This window comes from Thunnus thynnus, chromosome 8, assembly GCF_963924715.1.
Source record: "Thunnus thynnus chromosome 8, fThuThy2.1, whole genome shotgun sequence".
NCBI lineage: Eukaryota > Metazoa > Chordata > Actinopteri > Scombriformes > Scombridae > Thunnus > Thunnus thynnus.
The window spans coordinates 28,023,621-28,044,604 of record NC_089524.1 but is presented as its reverse complement, the minus strand read 5'-3'; the positions used below and the strand labels follow the sequence as shown (position 1 = coordinate 28,044,604).

At 38.4% G+C, this 20,984-nt stretch overlaps 2 protein-coding genes across 5 annotated transcripts in view; one reads left to right on the top strand and one right to left on the bottom strand.

The window, feature by feature from the left end:
• gabrb3 (gamma-aminobutyric acid type A receptor subunit beta3) overlaps positions 1-20,984 on the bottom strand; it is a 55,399-nt gene that overhangs the window by 17,848 nt on the left and 16,567 nt on the right. The window contains exons 3-5 of one of the 3 annotated variants that reach the window (XM_067597749.1): positions 12,116-12,163; positions 9,829-9,920; positions 9,668-9,735 (exon numbers count right to left, since the gene is read on the bottom strand). In XM_067597749.1, the coding sequence (XP_067453850.1) occupies positions 9,668-9,735; positions 9,829-9,920; positions 12,116-12,163 (208 nt within the window). The other 2 variants (XM_067597750.1, XM_067597751.1) reach the window with 2 other exon arrangements.
• Positions 12,187-20,984, top strand: part of gabra5 (gamma-aminobutyric acid type A receptor subunit alpha5) — a 28,414-nt gene continuing 19,616 nt past the window's right edge. The window contains exons 1-5 of one of the 2 annotated variants that reach the window (XM_067597752.1): positions 12,187-13,740; positions 14,933-15,017; positions 15,225-15,349; positions 17,399-17,466; positions 17,989-18,209. In XM_067597752.1, the coding sequence (XP_067453853.1) occupies positions 14,935-15,017; positions 15,225-15,349; positions 17,399-17,466; positions 17,989-18,209 (497 nt within the window). In that variant the 5' untranslated portion in view covers positions 12,187-13,740; positions 14,933-14,934. Of the gene's footprint in view, positions 13,741-13,813; positions 13,945-14,932; positions 15,018-15,224; positions 15,350-17,398; positions 17,467-17,988; positions 18,210-20,984 lie in introns of those variants that run through there. The other variant, XM_067597753.1, reaches the window with a different exon arrangement.

Genomic DNA, 20,984 nt, shown 5'->3' with positions numbered 1-20,984 from the left:
TGCATACAAGCAGTAAGACAAACAGACAAACAGGCAGCAGGACAGTAAGAATATACATAACACTAAACAGCAGACAGACAAGGGTTAGGGAATATTAGTGGGATGGGAAACAGCTGCATGTATCAGTGAAAATGTCCATAATACAGTCCTTGCAAGCTGACATGGGGATAAAATTGTCCAGTTTTAGCATTTTTTGCAGATTGTTCCAGTCTTTGGCTGCAGCAGACTGGAATGACGACAGACTATTTATTTATTTAGACCGAATATGTACATGGGTAGTATTTGAAGAAAATATTAATGTTATAACAGAGGAAATATCCCTACAAAATGAAATGAAATTAAAAGAAAACCAAACATAAAGTGTCTTAGTAAAGATTTGGGCCAGAACAGCTTCAACACTCCTTAACCTGTGATATAGAATATATTTTAGTGAGCCTACATCTTATTTGAACATTCAAAATCAATTCTCAATGCAGTAGTCATAATATAATATATGATATAATAGTTGAAAGGTGAAATGGCTGAGATCAGTATAATGAAATGACCTGCATGAATATGATTGGCTGTGACTAATCAGCTGCTGAATGAGTCACTGATTATGAGGCAATGAAACAGCTGAAGCCAATCAGTTAATGCAAAGCTAATGCCATGCTTTACTTTGTAGTTACATTTTGCTACAAAGTTTTGTAAAACATGAATATGATTCCACTGAAAGTCATTAATGATAATATTGATTTATGGCCCAGCCCTATTGAAAATGAGTCTGTATAGAGAATGACTGTGTGTAATAATCACTCATTTCTCAATTACATTATCAATAGCTATATCTGATAACCAGAAGCTTTCAAAGAGCATCCTACAGAAGATTTCAAAACATTGTCATCATACTGTGAATCGCCTGACTAACAAAAACACTTTAATAATACTTGTAGATACTCTTTGCTCTGCTTAGTGTTTAGGCACACTGAAGGTAAAGGGTAGTGTTTTTGTTGTCAGATATGTAGACCACAAGAGACAGAAAGGGGTTTGTTCTCAGCACCACTGAGTAAATGAGGCCCAGTGGGAGGATGAGACTGTCGTGTCATCTTCGGCTCGTATGGTTCACAGTCTCATACTCAGACATGGTTACTGTGTGCCAGTCAAACATCGTCTACGTCAACTTAACACCAGGATATCTGCTGGGAATACAGGAATAGCACTCAGAGATGCTTGCCCTGCGCAAGAGGGGGGCTTTTCATCATTTCATAAGACAGCTAAGTGTTCCCAGTAGGATTCAAAAGTGTACTATACATGTTTTACAAACCATGCGTTTAATAATTTCAGTCTCTGCATCCTCCCACGCAGCATTTTACAAGCCTTTCATGAAATGATTTCATCCCTTTCATCATCTTAAAAACAGGCTTCTTATAAATACTATTATCTCTTGAGAGCAATGGTACAGGGGGAGGCGTTTATGTATGGTGGGGGATGGGGGGGTTCAAGAGAAAACTTTTTTTTTCTTTTTGATTTTGAGAATTGTTCAATCAGAAATTATTCTCTATACAACCATCACAGATTCTGTGACAAACTTAATAACAATCTTCTAAATATGATGATGGATCTGACAAGCTGAAAGAGAATATATCTCTTTGATCCCACAGTGATTGTTGAGGGGAAAACAACATATAAAGGTAGTATTTGACAACTACTCCATGAAAAATGGACAAAAATAAACATCGCTTCTATGGATGAACCAAACAATATTAGATGACTTGTGTCAGTTTAGATGCTTAGCAGTTCCCCATCCTTTAAGAATAACCACACATTAAGCAGCTTGATGAAGTATTTATAGTGCATTTGTAGATACAGTACATTAAAAGCCTGAAGCCATAATGGAGCATCTTAAGATACGTCTACAATATATCAATAACCGAGGAAACTAAAAACATTAACCAAGACTAAACTCACAATTTATCTCTAAATATCTGTCTTCACTCTGGTTGAAGGGGTTCTGTGAATTTGGTGGAAAATAATGAAACTTGAAGAAGTAATACTATTTTGCAATCCAATATTTTGATCAGATTTATTTAAGTTTACACAGTGTAGCTTGTTAATTAGCAATGTAATATGTAGCACTGATATAATGATGGTTTGGCTGAAGAAGATGATCAGCAGGGGCAAATAATGACACTAGTCCGAGGGATCCTTAACTGCATTGATTGACTTTTTTTGGCTACTTTGAAGCAGCGCAACAAGATATAAACATATTATCACCTTTTAAAGATGTTATGGTGAACCTATTAGCAAACAATTGCTCATTTACTCATCCAGCAGATGCAGAGCAACAATATCATCCCACTGATGTTGCGTTTCTGGCTACGTTATGAAGTCCAATATTCCCTCTCCTTTCAGCTCTGGTTTGTTCTCCACCAAATCCTGAAGGAAATATTTGGCAGCTGAGATCTCCACAATACTAATGAAAGCAGAACCAAAACAGTAAGTAAGTTGTGGGCCATTAAACCAAAACAATGAGCTGAAAGATGCTAAAAGGAACCATGGAGCTGAGGGGAACTGCAGAGTCCAGGTATCATTCTCTGATATCATTCACAAAAAATATTGATTATTGCAGCTTTAAAATATGGTTTTACAGTCAAAGATTACACCTGAGTGAAGGAACCTGTCATTGTGTGTTGTGCTCTGTTGTTTTAGCTAACCAGTATGTGAAACCATCAAGCTTATCAGGCAGTTAGATGTATAATGAGGCTGGTGTGCAAGGTTTATATTTTGTATATATACTGTAGAGTATAATGAGATGGTTCAAACATATTGTTGCCCTCTACTGTAAGCCAGTTGCAGGGGTCATCTCAGCTTACCTGAGGCACTCATAACATTCCCTAATATCAAAAGTTCTTCAGCCACAATTAGCCTCACCTGGAATCAGGTGTATCAGCTCAATAAAAGCTCTTGAAGTTCCATTTTTATTTTAAGCATCCTGTTAAAGTAGAATAAATCTGTGCTGCACACAGAGGTTATATTGCTGTAGAGTCACATCCCTCTATTGTATAACACTTCAGTAAGTGCAGTATTGCATGTCAGCACGTTGTATATAGAGGACTACACTAGTATTTCTAGCTGAGTTTTTCTTGTAAGTAGCTGGAGCCTGAGGCTGTTTGATGTGTTGGGTGGCTGACTTATCAACTAAACCCTTCAATATAAATCTGGGAGAACATCTGTAGTTTGAGTTTTTTAGGGGTGACGTTTTTTTCGGGTACAAGGTGGATGATGTTATAGTGTCAAATTGGATGGCTGTTTTAGCACATGATGTATTCTTCCAGCTAACTCATACTGTGTCTACTGAATAAATGTGTAACAACACTGCTGGGAGGATCTGCTTTAAAGCTTAAAGTGCTTTATGTGCCTGGACAGGTGCTGCTCTGCAACGTACAGTATAGCAACTCTAGTGGGTTTCACTACTGGGAACTATTCATCATAGATACACAAAATACTACATTTTGTCCTTAGAGTGACTGACTAGGATTATTAAAATAACAAGACAATAGAAAAGGACATAAAACATTCCAAATTTGCAAACTAAAAATAAAGGAGAGGAGCAAGTAAAGTCAGAAATATATTAATAATCTCATCTCCTAGACAACAAGCTCTGCAGCTCGCCCACACAGGCTATAATGGGCCAATACCTTGTGTGACTCTGGCTGTTTGAAAGCACGCCGCCAACACCTTAATGCTCTCCACTTCTCTGAGGGAGAGAGAGCAAGTTCTGCTTTGGTCTGTACAAGGACTATAACTGAGCAGTCATCACAGTCATGTAAATCATGATTTATCACTGAGGATTTATTATTAGTAGGGATGCACCGATCCAACTTTTTTAGTCTTGATACTGATACCTGGGCTTTGGGTATCAGCCGATACCGAGTACTGATCTATAACCAGTGTTTGATTAATAAGCTGTATGATTCAGTGTGTGAAGGACACTGGGATCATTCTTTCATGTGCAAGACAACATCAGGCTTGACTTAAACATTTCTTTCCTATCTTTGTAGAACAAAATGTAACAGATAAATACGTAGATATAAATTTACTGAATTGTTGTTTATTAAAATAATGGTATCTGATACCAGATCGGCCCATTGTCACCGATACTCCATCCAGCTGTTTGAGTCAGTATCAGGCTGATATCTGATATCAGTATCAATACTGGTGCATCTCTAATTATTAGTGTAAATAAATGTGCATGTTAGCTATATGAAGATCAAAACAGCTCTACATCCTGCATGTTAGATATTAAACTTCAAGTGGCTGTTGCGTCACTTAAAATCAGTCTGTTGAAAATCCATATTTGATTTTTTCAGGAATAGATCATTAAACTATTTTATGGCTCCTTCAGTTCCACACAAAGTAAAACTTAAACTCTACACTTTCTTATTCATTCAGGGGGGTCAAAGTTGAGATATGAGAAATTTAATTAAACATTTTTAACAGGCTGAAGCTCCTTATGTACGGCTCTTAAGTCTAAAACCTAAAGCAACAGACTGGAGGGGTTTAGGGAGTCACTTTGGAAGTTACTTCCTCCTTAAAAATGCCTCGAGTTTTGTTCTAAAACTACTTTCAGTAATGTCAAACAATTCCCAGTGGGGAAAAAAACTTGAGCTAAGTAAAGGATAGTCCTGCTCAGAGTAAGATATGTGGAACAGAGCTGTGTATCATGTCGAAAAGCACGCAGCTATTTCTAAATGTCAGGCAGATGAACTTGATCTTGGGCCAAGTTTTCTGTTTTCTGCCCCTCTTCTCCCCAATTCACAACCTGCACTGCAGCACAGACCACAATTACAGGTCTTCCTCCTTGTGCATCATTTCTTGGGTCTGGGCCAGCGCCACAGAGCACACACACACACACACACACACACACACACACACACACACACACACACACTAATGACACATCTGTTAATCATGATTTCTTTGTTTTGTCATTTTTTGCTGCCTTATACACATTTTTTTAACAAACACCTTTTCCTTGACAAACCACTGTTAGATTAAGTTTTACTGGCATTGTTATGAGAGTGTTGACGACAAACTAACCACAGAAATCCACTGATAACATCATATTTCAAAGTAAAAGAGGGTCCAGTGTAATAATGACTATGACACAAGAAACACTAATCGTCACTCAATCGTCACAGCTTGATAAGAAAAGTGCGATTTGACTCAAGATAATTCAGAGAGACGTGAAGACAGAAAGTCTTCCTTGTTGAAGCATATGAAAAGAGACAGACATGCACTGCATTGCAGATCTAATCTGTCTGTGTCCCACTCCTTATTCTCTTACAGCATAATTCTTAACTCAGCACCAACAACCGACAGAGATTTACTAAATGTACGCACTGATCCTATTAACAGATTAAAAAGTTACCGCTAATAACACACACGCAATCATGCATGTGCACGCAGAATCACATATATAAAAGCAACCAATCAGCAGCTCTGGCATTTCAAAGGTGAGACAAAACACTTGACATATGATTAGTTTAACTAGGGGTATATTTTTGGGGTTTTTTGGTTCTTTTGAGTGTTTTTTTCTCAGTGTGGTCCGGGAAGGCTCAAGCTTTTGCTCAGAACAGATGTATCTTCAATCAAGCTGTGCAATAGATGAGTGACAGGTCTCATCTTCACTCAGACATCAATATGAACCCTCCTGTGATCTGATTGGACACTGGACACACCGCTAACTGGGCTGTCATTAGTGTTTGCTTCAGGTTTTTACACCGTAAAGTCATGGCAGCAGTTCTGGAAATGTTAAATTTCCACCAGCAACTATTCACTACAATCAGTTTCTGTATAAATCGAAGGGAGAAAAATATGCCAAGCAGAGGCAGAATCATGCTTTGTTTTGGAACATGTAATGTGAACGGAACATTTAGCTTAAGTGGTTGTTCACAAGGGTTTTGAGTCATCTCAACACTGCTCAGAGATGTATCTTCTGGGCTCAACTGATTCTCACTAGATATTTTGAATCTTGTGATGAAAACTGAGCTCACGAGATATAGAATGGCTTTGTGAGGCTACACTTTAAAACTTAAGTTTATTAAATTGTTATGAGAACAACTCAAAGGGCATTAGGAACAAGGCTTGACAGAGAAGGCAATAACTGAAATATCATAAAGGGACACAGGAGGCCGAGAAGTAATCTTTTAAGAGTGTAATAAAGAGGAAAAACTACAGTTATTAGCTAAAGCTGCTACAGGTGCAGTAAATCAGAGGAAATCAGGTCATCATCTCCAGAAATTCAAACCAATCCAAGGCTCCAACCATGACTAGGTACCTGCTAGAGGTGAATAATGGTCTCACAAATGTCACTTTGAAAGGAGCCTACCACTATAGCCCAGAGATTTTTAATTATGTCCTGCTCATCTCTTCTTAACAAACCTAATTTTCATTACTTCTAAGTAATTGTTAATTTGTGAAAGAGGATAGCGAGCAAATTTCCAGTGCTTAACAACGCAAATTCGTTTGTACGCTCAATTAACCCTTATAATCTCTCATTAGCTTGAAATATAGATGTACTGCTGCACTTCTTCTTTTTAAGAATAACCAGGACTATTTGAAAATGAAGAAATATTTCATGCGCATAATTGCATTCAAGGTTTATGATGGATTATATACATGTTGGACAAAAGTCATCAGGTGCAACAACAAACATTACTCAAACTAACTTTTACTCAGGTTTGATTCCAGTCAAACAGTGTCACTATTAACCTTACTGACTTAATACCCAGAGTCAACACCTAGAACACCATAACCAGTACATTATAGGCTACTGTTTACTGCCACTGAACTATTTATAACTATTAACAGGCTATTTCCTAATTTAGGAAATAGATGTGCTGTTGCAATGACCAGGACTATTGGTATGTTCATTGATAGATTGGTTTGTGTGCAAGCCTCACTTAAACAGTGGGCAGAAAGCCCGATATGATTAAGGAGAAATTCCAAGTCATTTCCAGCTTCACAGCAGCTGACCTACTATAAAACTGAATCAAACACTCGTCTGGGCGGCTGTAAATTTACTTCAGCAGTCTGCACAAATACAATCAATATATGGAAATTGTAGTGATTTCAGTGTATCTTCCCAAAATAACATACCTCTATAGTCACAGAACACCACTGTATATTCTGCAATGTGCAAAGAGTTGATATAAATGTGAGGTATTGCAAGTGTTTTATAATATAATATGTATTGTGCAGGTTATTCTTTATTCCCAGAGTGTGAGGAGGATTCTCCATAAACACACAGCTTCACCGGCAGCCTTGAGATGCTCTACTGAACAAAATGTGAGAAGAAGTTACAAATGTCAAAGCCATCTGGAGGGGAAACCGACAGAACAGAGAGGAGCAAAACAATGTTGTTGTTCAGGACCACAGATACGTTCCCACAACTCAGAAACGTGAGGTCCCTTTGCCTCCCAAGTCAGTCTGACTAGCAATCACTAATCCTGTTTGATTTTGTGTGAATAATATTTGGTATATTTCTTCATGGTGTGGATATTTTTGGATATCTGGCAAAACTGACTCTCTGTGTTAATGCCTCATGGGCAGGATGCGATCAGCTCCTGATCATTTGTATCCCGAGCCAATGAATTTTTAGCACATGCTCGTGTGCCGCTGGGAGTGTTTATTTTCTAGATGTGTCCGAGTCCTCTAGCCTGAGGAGGAGATGTGTTTCCTCTGTCCCATCTGCATGCCTGAGCCACTGAAACATTTAGTCTGATACCATCGCCACTGAGGAGGCCAAATGCTTTCACTCTCAAGTTAAAAGCGGGTGTGGTCTCTAATATGAAAATTACATTTGGTCCATTAAGTGCTGAAATGTAGTTAACTGGATATAGATTTTCAAAGCTAATGAGAAAATACTGTGTGTGTTTCTTTTTTTACTCAGTCAAAAGCTTATATTAAAATAGTCCGAGTTAAATAGTCCAATTTGAACTTATGCCCACAATAACTGGTGTTTGTTGTATTAAGTGGGGACATTACTCATGTTTACTATTGGAAAAGTGAAGTTAGACTGTATTCCTCCCATAAAGAGAGACAATTATTGTATTTCTTTTGTGATATTACAAATCAAATCCATTTTTTACTCATGGAAGTACACTCTGGTCGCACACAAATACCTGATACCATTATCTCTAACAGCAAAATAAGTGTGAGCTGTATTCTCTTAATACAACCACACTGTTTAACATGACAAACAATGGTTACCTTAACCATCAAACTCATTTACAAAATATGAATCTCAATTGTCACTGGAAGCGAGTGGATGGTTTGTCTGTGGTTCCCACCGAGCCACACTCTGCTGCTGCGTGGAGATGCATTAAAATGCACCACGGGTACATTTCATCACACACACACTTGTCAGGACAGCATGTCAGAGGCTATTTCCACTTGGTAGCATGAGATCAGGCATCAAGCTCTGTCAGCAGTTCAGACCAATGATATATGGCATACAGGCATTAAACTGTAGAGCCCATGGTGTACCAACTCCAACACACACACACACACACACACACACACACACACACACACACACACACACACACACACACACACATTAGTGGTCTTGCTTGTTTTTTTTAGGTTTGAAAGGAGAAGTCATGGCAGCAGAACTTACTGACCTTATCTTCTAACAGGACTATTAGGGCATCACTGCTAGAGTCACACAGCCAGTGAACCAGGATGTAAAACTATACAACTAGCCATAATCTGACTCAGCAGATGACCAAACTGCTCTAGAGGATTCAGGAGAGACTCTATAAACAGTTCGTGTCTGTTTACATACTACAAGACTTCACAACTGGAGCAATTCAGGATCTTGTAGTATGTGTTGCAATTTACTTTAGTTCTGGATTTGGTACCTCTTTCTAATAAGTCACCCTTTATAAAGGCTTTAAAAGTAATAACTAGTGGCTTTATTAATAATTAATACATCATTTACTATTGCTTAATATTTATAAGCCATTTCCAAGAACAGTACTGGGTTGCCAGGTTCTGATTTAAATAGATTTTAGCTGGTGTTTACTCCTTTTGGTTGCACTTTCTAACAAGGCACAATTTTAAGTAGTTATAAATGATAACTACTGATGTTTATTAGTGATTAATAAATATCTTACCAATGCTTTATACATCAGTTATTAACCATTAACAACAGCTTTGGGGTTGTAAAGTTATCTATAGCCCCAATGGACCCTCTGGCAAAAAAGTCTGCAGAGCATCAGGAGCAAAACTCATTTATTAACAACTTATTAAGATTTACAACTGCAGACTGGATGGATTATTGTAAATGACTAGCTACCATATATAACTGCTGACAAGATGGTTTTTATGAGAAAGTGATTTATTAATGGGCTACCAACATTTACAAAATGCATTTTACCAAATGAACACCAGCTAAAGGGATTTTTTCAAAACTGGGAACCCAAAACTGAATCTTAATAATGACTTATAACTGACCAATAAAGCATTAATAAATGGTTATTGACTCATTAGTAGTCAAGCCATATGTTACAACTTATAAACCCTTTATAAGGAATGTCCTGGTAAATAATGGTAAAACCAGTTCATATAAGTTAACAAAACTACAAATGACTCAAAACACGATTGAGGATTTACAACTTACCATGTTGACTTCTGACACCATGTCTATACTCGCCACGTCTATACTCATGCCAACAGCAACCGGTGGACCTTCAAATACACAAAATAAAGTTAACTATTGACGACACTAATTCAGTGCAATAAAACTAAGGTGAAACACCAAATGAGGAACCCCAGTCATACCTCCAAAGTCCGGCCGAAGACGAATATCATATCCCTTCAACAGTTTATCCACAGTCTCTTTGACAAAAGACATGTTTCCCGGTTCGTTGACGCTGAAAGAGAAAAGACAACAAGGAAGGTAACTCTTTTTGAAAACCCATACCCAGACTTGTGTCGGGTTTAAACCCCCAGACTCTCACCTCTGGGCACAGCACATCACTGCCACGACCAGCGGCAATGAAAGAAAGTCAAAGAGCCCTGTTTTCTGGGATCCCCACATCCCTTGTGTGGTGTCTGGGAGGATGGATGGACGGATGTGGGCTGTCCAGCGCTAAACTAATGACTAAGGAGAAGCCACGGTGCTCACACTCCCACCGAGCTCCGCTAAATCAGGTGAGACTTCTTCCACATTGTGTGTGTGCCTCTGGCGCAGCCTGCGTTATCATGCTTCATGGAGCAGAGGCGCACTTGCTTGCATGTCAGATGTGCTCATCGCTGCAGGAGGCTGCTCCGCATCTCCATCCTCCGGTTAGCAGGTTCAGACACTACCAAAAATGTTTGTTACATGTCCCTTAAAGCGCTAGTGGCCTCTGTAACGACATAAATCCACAGGTCCGCCGTCCAAGTGATTGCGTAGGTAGGCTGTATGTTGTCGCCCATGCCGGGTTCAGAATAACCCCTCACAGAGCCTGCTCATTGCTAACTTTGAGTTTGGAAAATGCGTCTTCTTGTCTGTGTGCGCCAGGCTGCTCTGGTAATGATAAAGGGCCACGTGACAGCCTGCATATACAAGCTTAGTTAAGTGGTTGTCCTGAATTGAGAGTCTCAGCTGGACCTGGAGTTCAATTATGTTGAGAGGCAGTGGCGTGCTAAAGGGTGGGGGGAGGCGGGGGGGCTGAAGCCCGTTTTTGAAACCTTTACAGTAGTTCTACTCTGTGTGTGCATGTTTACGGGACACTGCTGTGTTTCATTTTTGCTTTATTTTCAAACCAGAGGAGGACTTAAGCAGCCCAGAAATCTCTCTGATCGTCCCAAATGTGCTTGTGCCCCTGTAGTTACCTTAAATGCCCCCTTTTGAGTTGCTCAAATCCTACTCTGGTGTTACAAAAAGTGGGCTTTTGTAGACTGAGTCTATCACTTTTATCATCCTAATGGGACATATGAATGTTTCATGTTTGTGTTTTTTCATTATATACTGTAGGAACCCTAATGCTGCTTTCATACCAGAGTAAATGTGATTACCACTTCCAGACTTGCAAATGGTGTTAATGCCAACATCCAAGTTGTAAATATGACTGAATTGGAGTGTTAAATTGCATCAATCTGGCTAGAATGTGTGACAGACATATGATGGACATAAATAATACTGTAGTCTACAGAAAAAATACTGCTAAAAAAAAGCAAGAGTACCTACCTTAAGAAAATAACAGATTCTTCGTTTTACAAATGAAAAGTTGTTTACAGTGGCAATACAACACATACCGTAACTTAAGTCAATACACTTGGGGGTTTCATTGCTTGGTCTGGTATGACCAGCAATTATGGAGGCTAATGTTATAAAACTTGAGCCAACTAGAGTAGATAATGCTTTTATAAGTGACATTACTGAGACAGTCTGCAGTCTTTATTACTCTTGTCTACCAGCTACTGCTTAGTGCTACTGTTACACCAAGTTTTATCATTTATCATCATACTGTAAATGTCACTTGTGGCCATAGCAGCTGCTGTTTGGCAAAATTAAGCTCGCTTTGAACTCACTTTCAGAAAAAGTACTTGTTTTCTTTGGCAAATTTCAGTCTGTCTCATGGTTTCAGGTTTTGGAAAAAGGACAAAGATGGTAGATAGAGAATGGGGTGTTGGAAGGATAACTGTATAATACCTATTTTAGAACTCTAGATTGAGGCTCATTTGGGTATAAAAACATCATTTGGGCCCACGCAAGTCTCCCATTTAGTGCCCAAAATCTGATTTATTCTGGGATCTTGAGTGAGAAAGAATTTTTGGATCTGGTCTGAAATACTTTTGTGTCACTCAATTCAAGTTGTTCCTGTAAGAATTTCATTAGAGTGTTTTCTCTCTTTTTCCTGTTTGCTTCAGTATTTGGCATCGAGGCAGAAGTTCAATATTACTGCAGGGAATGAGAGTGTGCCTGAACTGGACTCTTCCCAACACATTTCTCCTTCTATTTATTTAAGAGATCGACACTGGTCTTCTGTTACATTTTAGAATTAAACCTCTACTACCTCTTACATAACGTTTTCCTTTGTTCCTCTCCTCAAGAAAACTACATTTGGAGAGTGATTCTTACCTTGTGTCGTAGATAGCGTACAGCTTTTTGTTCCCATCAACAGCATTCCTGTAAATACAGAAAAGAAGGAAGGAATTATTTTCTGTATCAATACAGCACAGACTTTGACTGACTCCCACTTCTTCAACATGTCCCTGCTGGAGATATATCTCTGAAGTTTTAATGTATGCTGTGAGGAAACAGAAGTGCAAAAGGGCTTTCACCTTGAGTCTAAATTTATAAAGGTGCCACAGTTTCATAAACAACCATCTTTTGAAATTTGAAAGAACTCCAACTTCATAACTGACTCAGCTGGATGTGAGTTGACCCGAATCCTTGTGGAAATTGAAGCAGAATGATGAAATATAGACTTATATTTGTGCTGCTGGCAGACCTGTGTGATATTGTCTCCTCCTGCAATCTGGACCATTAACCAAAAAATCAGGACTCTTTTTCAGGTTTGTGCCCCATTTAAGTCAGACCTACAATAGACTGCACTATCAACAATGAAAAAATGGATGAAGTCTATTTAAAGTAATTAGTTATAGAGCACCTAGCTGTCTCCTATGTACAGTCTAACATCCTCACTTTATATTTTGGTGATCATGTTATGATGTAACATTTAAACGCTGCTAAACTAATTATATCAGTCCTATAAGTGTCTCTATAATACTAGGTTGTTGCTGTATTACTCATACTTGGTACTTGACTGCATTTTTTCCATAATACACTAAAATGCCACAAGTATGTGGACGCCTAAATGTGATTGTTACATACAGCCTCCACTCCTCTGCAATGGCTTTCCACAAGATTTTGAAACCTGGCTGCAGGGATTTGCTCACACCCAGTCACTATAATATTAGGGTTAATATTAGGGTTCTAGGGGGTCTAGGGTTCTAGGCTCTGTGCAAGTTCTTCCACACCAAACTGGGAAAACCAGTATGTTGGGTCCTATAGTGAAGTATATGATATTTTGCTATAGTTTGTTAAGTATAATTAGAAGGTTATCGACGTTTTTAAGCAGGTACTGTTGTAGAGATCCCTGTTATGGTTGTATTTGTAGAGTACTTTATCCTCTCCTTCGTTTCCTTCTCTCTTTCTCTTCATCAACCCCTCCCCTCTCTGTCTCCCCATCTCAGTACAGCATCTCTCCTCCACTGGCCATATATCCTCCCGCTTTACTGGCTTGCTCGCACGGCCGCACTTTTTTTTAAAAAAAAAAATTCGCACCAGCTTCTATTTGCATTGTAGCTGCTTCGCCTTTTTGGATACAGTATTGGATTTTTTTTGCGAGGCTTGCTGTGTGCTTGCATTCTCCTCAGAGACCAAACTAAAGGATGGTCAGTCAGCAGAAGTGTTGGGAAGCCTTTATTTTTTCGCTGCCAACCTTTTAAACGCTCTGGGGCGAAATAAACCTCGCTGACAGTGAAATTACTCCACATTTTTATATATATTTTTTCTCTCTCCCTCTCTCTCTCTCTCTCTCTCTCTCTTTCTCTTCTCATTCTCTTTCCAATATGCAATTATTGCGCGCGGACGGAGGTGACGTCCCCCACAATTGATGCCAGATACTAAACAGTGCAATCTGCGTGTGAAGATAGGATCTACGGAGCTGGGAGAAGTTTGACTGCGCATCGTCCTGTGTGGTAAGCTTTGGCAACTGCGGCTCAGCGCCTGTGCAGCAGAGCGTTGTTACAGGCCAGTGTACAGTAGGAGATGTAGTGGGACGTGTGGGCATTGTAGGAGAGCAGGCTACAGTAGTGTACTGCTGCTACTGCTGCTGCTGCTGCTGCTGGAAACGACCTGCACTGGGATACTGTACACTTGTGATGAAAGCCGGAGGAAGAGAGGTATTCCTACTTTCCCTTTCGGCTTGTGTTGGGATGCAAAGTGCAGGAGTGAGTCGTGAATGAATTGGGGATGCAGTGTAGGGTGCGTTCAGTCACAGCATCACTGAGGGGATTTACTGTGTGTGAAGAGTCCAGCTGCGGTGCAGACACGATTGCGGGATTACAGTTGTGCTTGTGGACACCGGACGGGTAGATGTATACAGGTAGATGTATTTCACACTATAGCTTGAACTGGATATCCAGTGATGGAAAATATATCTCAGCCTGTGTCCTGTCAGGAGTCATCAACTTATAGAGACCAAACCTTCATTAGTGAAACTGAAGAGAGCCTCTTGCTGAAGGGAGATGGGTGGGCTATAGGAGGGGGTCCAACAAAGAAAGGAAGCACTGTTTGCAAGTATGAAGAGAGAGGAGAACTTAGCTGTTTTTCAGCCTTTTGTTGACTTATTTAGACATCAGTCAACATCTGCAGGTTACACACATTTTGCCCTGTGTTGTTTTACTGTGTTTTGAAAGGCAGATAAGAACTAAACAGTATATGTAGTACACATGTGAGTACATGGAGATTGCTGCATCAGGCTTTGTGATACTGTCAGCACGTTTGTGTGCATTTGCTTCTGTGACATCGGTGATGGTGAACATTTGTGCATCTTATAACGGTTTAGTGATCACCTTACACTCAAAAGCATGATGTGATGGTAAATTAGCTGCCAATTAATGCCTGCAACAACAGCTGATTTCATTAGGCTCCTTTAATGTACCTTGATATGATGACAAATACAGTATGTGATTTACTATTTATGATTTAGTTTCTGCAATAGGAACTGCTCAGAGAAGGGAGCTAATTAAAGCCTGCAACAAATCATCACAAAATTAAATTTCATTTCAAATACTGCTTTATTTCCAGATGTAAACAGCCAGTCAACTTAGTTGGTGAAAAAAACAGCAGTTAATGCAGTTTTAAAAGAGTGAGCATGTCTTGTTTCAGGAATGGGCGATGGAATGTGCTACAGCTTTGCAATGAGACGTCTGTGGGTCTGTGTCTTGCTTGTGAGCATCACCTGCCGTCTGAGGTAAGGAACTGACTCCTGTAACTGTGTCAGGACAACATACTCACCACATGCTACATAAATGTACAATGCTTTTGTCATAGTTGCTTTAATGATTGACATTTTATTTTGAAATAACTTTTTTGAATATAAGTCAGGTTATCTTAGGTTATCCCTCATTTTTTCTGTGTTTCTCTGTTTGACATTATTTGAAAACACTCTTGTTTACAGCCTCTCCCAGGATGTAACTGGAACTCCCAAAGAGGCAGAGTTAAATGACAATATTACCATATTCACACGCATCCTGGATGGACTGCTGGACGGTTATGACAACAGACTCCGCCCCGGACTGGGAGGTACGGCCGTTGAATATATAAACTTCAACACCTCTGCCATTTTAGTAATTAATACAGTCACACGTATGCTGGGTGAGAACAGATTATGGCCTTATATAAAATCTCCAAGTGTTCTTATTTGCACTATATAACTAATACAGAAAACTCTGCTTTAGATATACTGTAGATAAAAAGAAAAATGTGTTCAGCCTCTGTATCGATAGCTCAGCCTGAAAGATTACAGCCCCTCAGTCCACACAGAGAACAACACTCTGCACTGCAACATCTGTCTCCCACTCATTCCACACAGAGAGAATGTGTTTATATTCACGAAACCTTCATCAAGTCGGTGACAAAGAGACATGATCAGCTGTCTAGACCTCCTCTAAGTATGATTTAATGGTACTATGAACACATGCTGAAGCGCATAGTATGCTATGTATGACCTTGAGAAAAGCATTGTTCTTTTCATTGAATAGCAGCTCCATTGTTCTCAGTAGCTGTGTGGCCAAAGTGGACGAGAACTTTTCGGTTCTAATTATGAAGGAGGAATGAAGCCGTGGTTTAAAGATGCTGAATCTGGTTGATACAAAGAAAACCTGTTTTTCCGCTGCTCTGTAATATTAGTTGTGTAATATTTTTATGAAACAATACAGTGTTTAGAATCATGAACTTTGCCCCTATTAAAAGTGCAAATTCTGTACCTTAAGGTTAGCAGTGTGCTGTTCACACCGTCTGTCTGTATTGCACTGGTCCTGCTGCAGATGTTTGTCCCGTGGGGCTCTGAGCTACTCTCATAGCTTCAGGGTGTCAAGGCTGTTCATGCTGCATGTGTCTGGAGTGTGCCAGTGAATGCAAAATACATTTATATTCAACCGGGACTCATTCTAAATAGCCTCCAACATATGTATAATTATAACATTAAGTTATAAATAGCTCTGCTGACTAGAGGCAGGAGTTTTATTTACCCATGTCTTTTTAAAGCCCATAAAAAGTTCCAGTATGTACTGCATGTTATTGAGAAAATCTGGTTTTGGGGCATCAAGAGCCTTTCCTTTTAAAGAAGTTTCTGTTCTTTGTTGATGCACTTGAAAATGCAACAATTTCTCTTTTGATACCATCACTAGGAGTGGCCAAAGTCAGAACTATTCAAGACATCTTCACAACAAAAACATCAGATTAGTCGTTTCAGCAAGCGTCCCATAACTGCATATATTTACATTTGTGTGACAAAGCCCTCTAGTGGCCATAGTAATTATGACAAAACCAACAACATTTTATCATTTATTTCAGAGGACTTACTTAACTTTTCAAATCCTACTCATAGCAGCTTTAATTAAAAAGATATAAGGATTGACACTGTGCAGAAGTTTGATTTCAAGCTGCAACTTTGTTTAAATACAAATGTTGAAAGTTACTTAAACTTAAATGCTTGACCAGAAGTGATTGTTTGCTGCATATGTGGGATATTTCATCTAATCCTCTCAAACAGGCAGTGGTCTATACATCCAGTCATTGGCGGCACTCCTATCAGCCATTTCACTTATTCACTTTTTCACATTGCTAAGTGGTAATTTGTTTTGTCCAGCTTCCACTGTATGCTGTATAATATTTCATGAACAGTTGCATCAGTTGGAGCATTAAAATCTGAGCATGGAGGTTGCATTGTGGTAAATGTGACAGACGGAGACACAGTTTCATTGATCAGGTTCTTAACTGACACGACTATGCAATCCTCAGCCTTTATTACCTATCAGCAAGTTTTAATGTATTGAAAAACTCCCAGCCAACATCTGTGGAACTGTCATCACCTGTCAACCTTCACCAAAGAATTAAAAGTTTCCAATGAATCTGATGCTGGATATACTATAACAGCTTGTGGTGGTGCCAAGTTCAGGACACACATTTGTCTTTTAATCCACATTTAGTTTCTGTAATGTCACAGGAAGCATAAAACCTGCATTAGGCCTTCATACAGTATTTAGAATAGATGTTCTGAATAATAATGCATGGACTAATCAACATAGTAATGTATTGTAAAGGCTCACGGTGTTCTATCTATTGTTACAGAAAAGGTGACAGAGATCAAAACCAACATCTTTGTCACAAGCTTTGGTCCAGTCTCTGACACTGAAATGGTAAGAAAACCGTTTTATTATTTTATATTTACAGTTTTACAGTCATTTGAAATATTTTATTAAAGGTTTTACATAATACAACCCTATCTGTACCAATAATTATTTGAAAGTTCTAAAAATCGTTGAAATATTCTGAATACATTAAAAATAATTATGTAATGACTCTTTCAACCACAATGCAGTTATGATAAAAAAAAAGGATGTAAAATGATGTTCTAACTTCACTTAATGAATTGAAAACAGCTTCAAATTACACCCACATTCGGTGCAAATGTATCATATATCATCTGGAATATTTTCTACCACTAACAACAAAAAAATCTTTTTTGACATCAGCAGTGTGTCACATGTGGAAGGTGGAGACTCATTTGTAACATACTGTGGATATATAGTATTGAATATAATCATAATGTGTTCAGATACCTCTTGTATCATTACCTCATATCACATTATACTTCATATATTTATCGGTCAAAAAACAATTAATTTGTGTTGTGTTTATTGTGTTATTTGTCTCTATAGGAATACACTATTGATGTGTTCTTTCGTCAAAGTTGGAAAGATGAAAGACTTTGCTTTAAAGGCCCAATGGAGATGCTTCCCCTGAATAATCTTCTGGCCAGTAACATCTGGACTCCCGACACCTTCTTCCTCAATGGGAAGAAATCCATCGCTCATAATATGACTACACCTAACAAGCTACTGCGGCTGAAAGATGACGGGACTCTTCTCTATACCATGAGGTAAACTCCCCCGAGCTTAACCGTTCATCCTGCTTTGGACCAGGATAAACATTTATTTTCCAATCAGTCTCACAACTAAAAAGATGAATCATAAGAGCTGACTAGTGTGATTTAGAAATGTTGTGTAATCCAATTAGAGCTGGAGAGATGACTAAAACAGCCGTCAGCCTGTAATACTTCTTTAGTAATGGATTTTAAGACCCCTGCTGCACTAGTACAGCCCACACACACACACACACATTGTATACTACATGTCTCAGTGGTGCATTGATGCGTCATCTAAACTCATGTTGTTCTCGCACTGTATACTGTAGGTCAGAGGATCTTGAAAGCATAATGTTTGCTTTGACCCAGCACTCTGACACGGGGAATTGGGTGTTTTCAGAAAATGGAGGGTTTGTGTCCTCCTCCTCCTCCTCCTCCTCCTCCTCACACTGTGATCCCCCACCATTAACCATGTCGCCACATCACAGAAGCCTTTACTTTGACAGAAAAACAGCATGACCTATTCTGCTTATTACTGCTCTAACATTCAGTCCCTGTCCCCATTTAACATACTGTAGCCATGATTTGACTGGTGGAATGATGTATAATTATATGAGCTGCTATGGATAAACATAAAGTACATCTTGGTTGCAGTTCTATTACCAAAAGGTCACCTAACAGTTGACAAGTGATTTATTTTCACTAATCCATTAGATATTAGTGTTTAGAATGAATTATAAGTCCATTTTGAGATTTAGAGCTTTGTAATGCATTAAAGTCCACACTGTAGAAGGAGAAATTATAGCTTATATAGAAACATTTCATTTACATCCTGACATTGCTGTGTCATCGTCTTATCAGGAAAATAAATCCTCCAAATCAAATATTAACAAAGGAAGTTAGAGGAAATGGACGTGGATGCATGTCAAAAATGACTATTGATCCGTCGACTTTAAAATTGCTACAAATCTACAGTACATTTGCTAACACTACAAGCCATTAGAAATGGGTTCACAATGGCCCGTTAATGCGTCTGTGTTCTGGGAACAAGGTTATTAGAGAAACATTTTATGCATGCATTACTCCCCTACATTGGCTGTTCACAGAACAAGTAGTGTGCAGTGCCCTAGCTACTGTACCATGAAAATAACTCTCAGAGGAAAGACAGAGTTTCCATCCAAGCAGTGCATGCCTTGCAGTATATTTCACAGACTCTTACTGTTATACACAATAGAGTCTTACTAATCTAAAACATAACCTGTACTTTTGTGAAAAAACGGTGATGGCAGCAATTTTTTTGGTTTAAGCTGGTAATTCATCTGCTAGTCCACACTGTCCTTATTGGTCATTATGATTCATTAAGAAGATAGTTCCCTATACATTTGACTACACTAATTAGTGCCATTCAGTGCTACTCATTTACTGTGAAGTCCCTTTATGGATGTTAGTCATCCTCAGTGGCAGGGAGACACTTTGTTTGTAGTATACAAACACAATGCAATTTAAATCCTATAATTAAGCTTTGCATAAAAGTCCACTAGAGGGTGATGTTTGACATATCAAGAGACCCACTGAATAAGCCAGTAAGCAATGACTGACTTGACTATTATACAGTATAATATTGTGCTCTGTAATATAACACATTCACTATAATGCAATAAATTCCAGACTCATCAGTATTTTTATTCTCTTTCCCAGTATTTACATATCAAGGCTAGTGTGTGTTGATGTGTGGGGGCATATTTTCACTAAAACTGCTGAGGCAGCAGATGGCCTTTAATATACTGAAATCCTACTCTAGTGGTCCATTTTAATCTTATTTATTCATTGTATTTGGACAATATAGTATGAGGGATTGACAGTGGTGGAAGACTCAGATCCTTTACTTAAACAAAATTAGCAATTGCATACTGTAAAAAAAATCCATTACAAGTGAAAATCCTGCATTCAATTTTTTTTAATTTAAGTCCATAATTATTACAAGCAAACTATAAAGTAACAAAAGTATTTTTATATAATTGTATATTGTTTGATCATCATTACTGATGCATTCACATGTAAAAGAAGCAAACTTTTAATGTCATAGTTTGTCCATGTAAAACTATTTTAGTTACTTTATGAATACTACTGGGAAGCTAAACTCCTTAACATAAAGTTTAATTCCTCTTTAATTTCATCTAGTTGAAAATGATCTCATTCCACAATCCACACTGTCCAACAGTGTCATATATAAGCTTGTTTCAGGTCTTCATTGAAGCTTTTTTGTGGTTACACCGTACCATCAAATAGAGAGATTCTAGACATCATCATTTTGTACAAATTTTTCCCAAAATTCAGCCTGACATAGTAGGTATCATGGGAAACTTTGGGATCCCCAGTAGAACTAAAGTTCTGTGGGCTTGAACAATATTTGATGATCATATGTTGAGTATGTTAAATCTTAGAAACAGTCAGATAAATGTAGTGGACCAAAAAGTACAAGATTTCCCTCTGAATTATACTGGAGTAGAAGTAGAAGTAGCAGAAAATTGAAATACTCAAGTAAAGTATAACAACAGTACCTCCTAGTATTATCTATAATATTGTGGAGTAGACATTTAAATTTATTTATAATTATTATTATTTATTATTAAATAATGAAGTGTCATTTCATTCATTGTCACATTTTCTCTCATTTTGTCTGGTGGCATCATTTTGTGTTTGCGTGCACAGACTCAGTTTCATGGTGATGACAGCAGCTCTGACTATTATAAGTCTGGCCAGCAGAGAGCAGCATTAGATACGGCTGTG